The sequence below is a fragment of the Salvelinus namaycush genome, chromosome 5 (genome assembly GCF_016432855.1).
Source record: "Salvelinus namaycush isolate Seneca chromosome 5, SaNama_1.0, whole genome shotgun sequence".
NCBI classification, from domain to species: domain Eukaryota; kingdom Metazoa; phylum Chordata; class Actinopteri; order Salmoniformes; family Salmonidae; genus Salvelinus; species Salvelinus namaycush.
In genome coordinates this window covers 57,264,433-57,274,218 of record NC_052311.1, presented here as the reverse complement: position 1 = coordinate 57,274,218, position 9,786 = coordinate 57,264,433, and the positions used below count along the sequence as shown (strand labels likewise).

At 40.9% G+C, this 9,786-nt stretch overlaps 1 protein-coding gene across 1 annotated transcript; it reads right to left on the bottom strand.

Moving 5' to 3' along the window:
* Positions 1–6,640: 6,640 nt before the first annotated feature.
* On the bottom strand, positions 6,641–8,311 carry si:ch211-198c19.1 (uncharacterized protein LOC100151013 homolog). Its single transcript, XM_038993234.1, has 2 exons — positions 8,212–8,311; positions 6,641–7,644 (listed from the first exon to the last, which is right to left on the bottom strand). The coding sequence occupies exon 2, from the start codon at positions 7,619–7,621 to the stop codon at positions 7,091–7,093; it is 531 nt and encodes a 176-aa protein (XP_038849162.1). The 5' UTR covers positions 7,622–7,644; positions 8,212–8,311; the 3' UTR covers positions 6,641–7,090.
* Between the last annotated feature and the right edge of the window lie 1,475 nt (positions 8,312–9,786).

Sequence of the window (9,786 nt, the reverse complement as noted above, 5' to 3'; positions counted from 1 at the left end):
AAAGAGAGAGAGAGAGAGAGAGAGAGAGAGAGAGAGAGAGAGAGAGAGAGAGAGAGAGAGAGAGAGAGAGAAGGGTAAGAGATGCACAGGCATGCAGCTCTTCAGAGGAGAAGAAGAGAGGCACATTAATCATTGGGAGACATCTGTTCATTCTGCCGCTTTAGAATTCTGTCAAAGAGCTGCTCGGAGTCAGACGGACTCCCCCCATCCGCCCAGGCAGCTAGTGCAGAAAGAGAATAACCTGTCTCCTGTTAAGCATGGACAGACACATCAGAGCCATGTGCTCCTCCAAGCGCTGCCTTTAATCTGACTTGATTTAATTCTCATTTAGAGAGAACAAAAAGGGAGACAGAGGCACAAGGACGATGAGAGAAGAGTATAATATGTAGGACATCACTGATCTGTCTCGTGTGTGTGTGTGTTTAATTCTGTCGGGTGTGTTCATGGTGTGTACACTTACATCTCACAAATTAATGTAATTCATAATGCATTTATAGGAGCACACACACACACACACACACACACACACACACACACACACACACACACACACACACACACACACACACACACACACACACACACACACACACACACACACACACACACACACACACACACACACACACACACAAAGGTCTGTACTGAGATAATGATGGCAATCCACAGACCTGAGTAGACTATTACACTACATATTGTGTACTGGGACATTAAAACAGTCATATGGACATGTGGTCTCACAATAAAACCATTACTCATGGTTGTATCTCCTGCTAACCTTATTCATTTCAGTAAACATGCTATTTCTCATCCTCTATGAGCTGCTCATAGAGTCATTTTTATATCTTTAGCTCTCTCTGTCCATTGTAATCTCTCTCTCTCTCTCTCTCTCTCTCTCTCTCTCTCTCTCTCTCTCTCTCTCTCTCTCTCTCTCTCTCTCTCTCTCTCTCTCTCTCTCTCTCTCTCTCTCTCTGCACTACAGGTAAACTAATGCCACACTAAGATGATTTTCTAAGCTATGTTGAGGAAAGACCATTACTCTCAGGGTGAGTGGAGAAAGTGGTGAATAGAGAAGTGTTCATTTTAAACGATGAACAGAAACTTAAGTGGTATATGTCAAAGGACCTGGTATTACACTGCAAAAGCCCCAGTAGAAACAAAACCACCAAAACTTCCCCTTCAGGGTGGTGTCAGGCTTGGTTGAGCACAGAGCAGTGGAGGCTCCTCAGAGGAAGAAGGGGAGGACAGCCGTCCTTAGTGAATTTCATAAAAATAAAAACAGTGAAACATTAAAAAAGTAATCCTTTTTTTTTTTTAGATAAAACTATACTAAATATATTCACGTCACCAAATAATTGATTAAAACACTACAGTAGCCTCAACAGCACTCTGTAGGGTATCACCATGGTGTAGCCGGAGGACAGCTAGTTTCCGTCCTCCTCTGGATACATTGACTTCAATGCAAAATCTAGTAGGCTCATGGTTCTCATCCCCTTCCATAGACTTACAGAGTAATTATGACAACTTCCGGACTATATCCTCCAACCTATCAGAGCTTTTTCAGCATAAACTGACATGTTGTCCACCCAATCAAAGGATCAGAGAATGAATGAAAATGAGAGAGAATGAAAGCATAAGCTACAGCTAGCTAGCACTGCACTGCTTAAAATGTGGTGAGTAGTTGACCTCAAAGAGAGAGAAAGACAGTAGTTGAACAGTTTTTAACAAATTAATTCCTTCAAAAAGAAAGGAGAAGCAAGAGATAGCTATGTTTTGTATTTTTTGACTTTCACTTTCACTTAGTTAGCTAGAAAATGCAGCTAGCTAGCTAGTGTCATTACGTTGCCCTCTTTGGGTACAGCAAGCCCCATCCCCCTCTCCCTGCCTCTCTCGGCTCCTACAACCAGGCTGCTGTGGTCAGAGAGGTCGTAAATTCCTAGGGAAGACCCCGTCTCATGGCCACACAGTATAGAGACAGAGTGAAGTTTCATAGAGAACAAAGGAATTTCTTCCACCTCACAGAACTTGAGGTCCGAACAACATTTATGTTCCGGAGAAGGTATTAAAGATCGGTGAAGAATCCAGCTACGAACTGGTCTGTTTGTTACAACTTGGTAAAACTCATGGGAGACGGTGTGGCCACATTACCATAACGCTGTGTATATAATAGCCTCAGATATGAGGTTTACATCTAATTGTTGTATAAGATGAATGAGTGAGGATGATACTGTTTGTAAAATTGTGTCATGTGATTTTGGACTGTTTAATGAAGGAAACTCCAATTCCCTTTTGAGTTGAACAAAATCAGAGGACCTCCCATGAGCCCAGTTAGGGTCAGGAATCCTGGGACAGGCCCTTTTCTGCAACTCCTGAATAAAACCCCAACTTTGAGAAATTCTCAACAGACCATGTTTCTCTCAATCACGAGAGGACAAAGGTTGCAGACCAGCTTACCTCGATAACGAGAGGGCCAAGGTTTGAGACCAGACTGCTGAATTTTTTAACCATCCCACGTGGTTAAACTCTTAGACTATCGATACCGACAGAATAAGAACAAGTCTTTGATATTACAGTTTTTTACGATTGCTTACACACTAAAATTAAACTTTTCCCACAATTAGCAAAACCTTACACTCAAGGAGCAAAACACAAGGCTAGATTTGCACAACTGTAAGCACATTGTCAGCTTCACACTATTTGCAAAACATTACACACAGTGATTTGCAAAACACTAAACACACTTGTATACATCAGACACAGAAGTATATCATGATGTCACTTCCTTGCAATTCCAAAGCACTGACTGTCAAATTACCACACCTATGAGCCAATCTGTTAAACACAGCCATCAGGTGCACAAACACATGATTGCTAAATTGTAGACACACCAATCAGGTTTAAGCACTATAAAAATGCAGCAGGTAGGTTCACCTGCCTTCAACCAAAATGGAAGGAGTCAGAAGAAGAGTGAGGGTCAGAGGAGGAGTACACAGAGGAGGAGAAGAAGGTAGAGGAAGAGGCAGAGGCCGAGTCAAAGGTCGAGGAAGACCTGAAGCAGGAGGAGAACGTGCACAAAAGAAGAGAAGAAGAGGACCAAACTTATCAAATGACATTCGTGCAACACTAGTGGACCATGTTGTGAACCACGGATTGACGCTGAGGGAGGCTGGACTGAGAGTTTAGCCAAATCTTAGCAGATATACAGTGGCATCTGTCATAAGGACTTTTCGACAGGAAAACAGGTAAAAGAAGACCTGTCTACAGTTACAGTAATCAGCCGCTTATTGTATGCACCATATCAGCACTTGTGATACCCCTTCCTGTGACATTGTACAGTAAGTTACATGTATTATTCTCTACATAGGATTGAGGGTCGGGAACGACAAGGAGGAAGGGGGCCCATATTCACGCAAGAACAAGAGAGAGAGATAATAGACATGGTTTTGGCCAATAATGCTATCAGGCTCAGAGAACTACAAGCCAACATTATCGGTGACCATGCCATTTTCAATAATGTCCATCAGGGGTCTCAGTCAACACTGGCACACATCCTGAAAAGACATCAGGTTTAAATGAAACAACTTTATCGAGTGCCTTTTGAGCGGAATTCAGAGAGGGTCAAACGGCTGCGGCATGAGTATGTGGAGGTTTGTATTGTTCACTTTAGCACTGTGATGTTGCATACTGCACACATGACTTCTTTACATTGACTGTATACTAGACCTATCCTGAACTACACAATCTTGTCTTTCACTGTATTTCAGGGAGTTTTGCAGATGGATGCTGAGGAAATCCTGCATGAATTCATATATATTGATGAGGCAGGGTTCAACCTCACAAAAGGAAGAAGGAGAGGCAGAAATATCATTGGCCACAGGGCTATAATCAATGTCCCAGAGCAACGTGGGGGTAACATCACCCTTTGCGCTGCCATTTCACAGCATGGGGTTGTCCTCCGTCATGCCAAAATGGGCCCTTACAATACACCTCACATTCTCACATTTTTGGACCGATTGCACCACATCGTCACAGCAGGTAATGAAATGCACCAGAAGCAATACACGGTCATCTGGGACAATGTGTCATTCCACCGCTCTGCTTTGGTCCAGAACTGGTTTCAACACCATCCACAGTTGACAGTACTATACCTTCCACCATACTCTCCATTTCTAAACCCTATCGAAGAGTTTTTCTCTGCATGGTGGTGGAAGGTTTACGATCTCCAGCCCCAGGCTCAGGTACCCCTCATTCAGGCCACGAAGGACGCCTGTGACCAAGTCGACGCCACAGCTGTGCAAGGATGGATTCGACATTCAAGACGGTTCTTCCGCGTTGTCTTGCTAATGACGATATTGCTTGTGATGTTGATGAAATTCTCTGGCCAGATCCAGCTAGGCGAAGAGATAATGTATAGTATGTTTACTGTAGTATTTTCTGTACAATATTGTCAGTTTTTTTCAGATTATTTTTTATGTTTGTTGTTGTTGTTATTTACTGTAATTGTAACCTGTACTGGATACAGTATTTTACATTTGTCTGTTGTTTGCTGAGCTAACAGTGTTATGCACACTACTGTAGTAGCATGAAAACTGGGACATGTTTTGTTGTGATTCTCCATGTTGACATGTTGACTGATTTGGGTATATGGAGAGAAATAAATTATATTTTCCTCAGTCTGCAGCATGGTCTTGTGTAGTGTTTGTATAGTTGCACTTTCTCTGTGTACTTCATTTACAGTACTCTAATCACTGACAATTAGACTTGCTAAAAGTGTTTTAGGTTAGCAACAGCAGTGTGTAACTGGTTCAAAAAGATTGAAGTCATATGAAATGTGTGTGTTTCGTATGGTAACAAAATATTATTTTTATGAAGTCGTGTATAGTTTTGACAAGTGTTCCATTTTGCAAATGATCTGAAGTGTTGTGCTACTTTGGTGTAGGGTTGTGCTAATTGTAGTGTTTTGACAAACCGGGCCCTGTTTTCAAAATTGTGCTTAAACAATTGAAAAAAACTGTAATTACTAGTCTGCAGCTAGGAATTCGGTATCATTGAACGCGAAGAACGAAGACCGCCGGAACATCTATCCATAACGACATGAATGAATGTCACTCTGAACCATCCACTCTAACCACGACAGAGAGAGAGAGAGAGAGAGAGAGAGAGGACGAAAACTCTCCAACAGAAACAAACTTTTCAACAAAGTTCCCGACGACGCACTGAGCGTAAATATATATATTGATTGCAATTGTTCCCGAATGAGTGAGCGTTCATGTGCAAAGGATTAGCATTTCAATTGTTATAATTATCAACTTTGTAGTGTCTCATCTCAGTTGACCCCCACTTCCCTTTTTGTCCACCAAGCCGCGATACCGGTTTATCCCACTAGGGAAACGCCGTTATCATTTCCTTGTAACTATCTACTGTTTGTTTATGCATTTCTGTGAATTACTTAGTAAATAAATGATTTAAGACAATTGATGTATGGATGACTCATAGTGAAGACTGGGTTCATGCAGATAACCAACAATTTACGGCGTTTGGAATGAGACTAACGTGAGGTAAAGTAAATAATTCATTAATTCGAAGACTAATTGATCAGATATAAAATATCTGAAAAGTTATATTGGGAAATTATAACTTTGTAATCTGAATATTTTCCTTGGTGCCCCGACTTCCTAGTTAATTACAGTTACATGATTAATCAGTTTAATCGCGTAATACTAATTACAGAGAATCTTTGATAAAAACTAAAAGTCTTCATTTAATGATAGTAAAGACACGACACTAGTTAGCCTACTCAAACACTCGGCTCAAACAGAGAAGGATGCTATGTTACCTAGCTGGCTATGGAACTTTTCCAAGTCAAGGTAAGCTTTTGGTTGTATTAATTTATTGCCACCAGTGTAACTGCTAAACTGCTTGCAACACTGTACTTCATGATTGTAGTGGGTTTACTAATGCGTTAGTTCTTGTAGCTATGGTGTTGACTTGATGTTAGCAAATATGGTGACAACGATGTAGGCTGTGTGTAGTGGTTAGCTTTTACAATATGAAGGTTTGGCTTGGAAAGTTTTTTTCGCCTGGTCACAGACAGCTGATGTGTTGTGCACTGAAGTATGCAAGAGAAGGGAAAAGGTGAGAGGAGGAGAGCGCGTAGATGTGAGAAGGAATTATTGAACAATCTTTATACAACGATCTGTCTGCTATGAAAGTCAACTGCTTTTGCGTGTGATCAGGGGTTTATTCATTCTGCCGATTCTGTAGAAAACATTTCTTAAACGGAAGCAAACGAAACACAACGGGTATAAACATACCTGAATTTGTCCAATAGAAACTCTCGTTTGCAACTGTTGGACTAATAATTACACCCTAGATCAGCTAGATGCAGGCAAGAGTGTGCAAGGTGGTATTGAATGTGTCAATGTCTGTCACCTTGAATATTCAAATTTCTCTCGAACCTGTGCATCTAGGTTGTAAACTTTCATTCATAGGCTAGGTTGTAGCAACCTCATGATGGATACAGGGAAAATTTGAGTATCATGTAGTAAGTAGCCTAAACCTATCGATGTTACATTGAGCTGGGTGAATGGAATATGAATGACAGTCATTCAATATGCTGTAATAGAAATAAGGCCTTGCTCATAAAAAAAATGATCGTCCTCCCTCATTTTAAAAGGCACCGACCGCCACTGGCATAGAGATCACTGTCACTCTGTGATCAACACTTCTAAAATTGTATAAGAAGTAGCATGAAACAATCGGAAACAGCAACAAAAATATACCCTTTTTTGCATTACATTCACATTCTATAGTCATGTAAGTCATCAGTTGAATCAACATCAGTAGGAATGATTGAACAAGGACTGCGTTATAGCAGACACAAATAAACTTGATTTCAGTGCACTCAGAATCGCAATGTTCTGTCTGTAATTTTTTTTCTTCTCTAGCGTGTCTGTAAAGGAAACAGAACGTTACAGTAAACACAGCAGCAATAAAATCAGGTTGACATATTACAGGTTTAGTAATGCCATCAGGTTTGTGTCAAGAAAAACAACAGTGAATAGCATAATGTACAGATTTGATATTCATACTATCGTATCATTGCAAGCCTGCTGGGCTGTCTGAGAGAGGAGAGAAGATTGGGCCCGATCATGTACGTCTTGCGTTGCTTGTAGTGCTCTGAGATGTAGATCTTCTCGATGTGATTGTTGTTCTGGTTGTACTTCACCAACACCCTGTCCTGGTTGCTGAGGAGGTTGTCCTTGTCGTAGTACCGCCTCACTTCATAGGGCAGGTTCTCTGCACCGTGGGAATGGAGGTTACCAATGGTGTAGTAGTTGTACAGGTTCTGGTCTTTCAGTTTGGGGAGTAACAGTTTATAGTTCTTGAACATATGGAACCCGTATGCTCCCTCCCTGGGGTCACAGAGAGACACCATGTTGTTGTCGATGCAGGTCTGGACATACCAAAGGAGTAGTTTGAGGCCGTGGCGAGGGGGCGGGGTCCCGAAGCCGGTCTTCTCCAGCTCTTCATTCGTGTCCAATGTTCTCAAAGCCGAGGCCAGAGCGACGGCCAATAGCAGCAGCAGGATGCATCTCAGGACACTGATGTGATTGGCCATGCTGAACACCAATTAAGGGTTATCTATGACAAGTGATTACATGTAAAATATTATAAATTATTCCTAAACATAGTGACAAAATTTGCTTATCATATATAAAACGGATAACATTTGATTATCGACAAAACTGTAGATATTTCCCAAAAAATCTCCCTCTGTTTTTTATCCAGCACTAAAATGTATCAATTGCTCTAGTAAGTTCACTAGAATCTCCTTATTGCTCTAGTAAGTTCACTAGAATCTCCTTATTGCTCTAGTAAGTTCACTATAATCTCCTTATTGCTCTAGTAAGTTCACTAGAATCTCCTTATTGCTCTAGTAAGTTCACTAGAATCTCCTTATTGCTCTAGTAAGTTCACTAGAATCTCCTTATTGCTCTAGTAAGTTCACTAGAATCTCCTTATTGCTCTAGTAAGTTCACTAGAATCTCCTTATTGCTCTAGTAAGTTCACTAGAATCTCCTTATTGCTCTAGTAAGTTCACTAGAATCTCCTTATTGCTCTAGTAAGTTCACTAGAATCTCCTTATTGCTCTAGTAAGTTCACTAGAATCTCCTTATTGCTCTAGTAAGTTCACTAGAATCTTCTTACCCTGCAATGTCGCTATAGGATGAGTCTGTAGGTTTAGCTTGCAGGTCTCTGCTCAAAGGCTGTGGTATAAGTTTGTGTTGGTTGCAGTGTTGCACCTGACCCTTACTGTAGCAGAGTAAGACCGGGTTCTGTCATAAGTGTTTGAGGGAGGGCTCATGTACGTTATACAGTGCATGCATTTGCTTACTGCATGGAAGCAGGCCTGGGTTCAAATACTATATGAAATATTTCAGGTATTATGAGAGTTTGCTTAAGCCTGCCTGGATTGCTGGATGGACAGGATTTGCACTTTTGCGACTATTCTAGGTTCTATTGCGCACTGCAAGCTCAATCAAGCATATCTAAAGTACTTGAAATGATTTCAAATAGCATTTGAACCCAGGTCTAATGAGAGAGAAGAAATGAAAAAAGGAAGGTGAGAAAACAGCTGTGTTTTATAGATCAAGGTCAGCTCTTGTGACAGCTGTCTATATCAGCATATACTGTTACTCAAACGTTACAGGACTTCCTCTTTCCCTTCTACTGATAAACATTCTCTATTTGAAATAACTTAACGCAGAGAGAGAGAGAGAAGAGTAGATACAGAGTAGCCTAGTGTGTATAGTACTGTAGGCCTATGACTGTGTCCATAACAGTTATTTAAATAGATGAAAAAAGCCATTCTGTGGATTACAGGTTTTCATGAGTGACATTTCATTCTGTTACTGTATAATCACTCCCATTCTCCAGGTGCCATACTCCATTTTGTCTAACACCTTCAAAGGCCTGGAGGAATTATACACTACTGGCAAAGTACCATTCTACGGGATTAGAATTGACTTCATGAATATCCCGTTTTTTACAGCCCCGTGTTTGTATTTGTGCTTGTTTGCCTTGATAATAGGCCTCCTAATTTGCATTTTATTTATTAATAAATAAACAAATGTGTTAGTGTGGATAACAGTGAGACTGGATAACACATAACAACCTGGCTGCTAGTAGCATTCTACTTTCCCCTGGGGACAGAGAACATGACTGGGGTTGGTGAGTCAGCCTATCTGTCTTTAAGCATCCATTGCTTGCTAACCGTTTCCTTGCAGACATTTGTATCACTATCTTGTTTACTTTATGAATAAAATATCTTGTGTTTGTCTCTATTATTACATTTTGACACAAAGCTGTAATGAATGTCCCACAGGGACAAAGTGAGAGTGTGAAGAAGGGAGAGAGAGAGGGAGAGAGAGAGATGTCAGTATAGTAAACACTTGGAGCCCCTGAAAATGTAGCACAGCATGCTCTCCTCTGTCTGCTTAATCCACCTTGTTCTGCCATATCAAAGCTTTCCCCACTTCATTATCAATAAATTATACTTTTAAATGATCCCAGCGGTACAAACAAGTGCTACTCTTAGAGAGAGGGTAGAGAGAGGGAGAGGGAGAAGGAGGAAGAGAGAGATAAATAGAGAGAGAGAGAGGGAGAGAGAGAGAGATAGATAGAGAGGGAGGGCGGGAGGACAGAGAGGGAGGCAGGCATTAGGCATTTCATTTGCAAAGATTTAACAGCAAATTGTGTTTATTTTTATTTCTTTATTTCTTT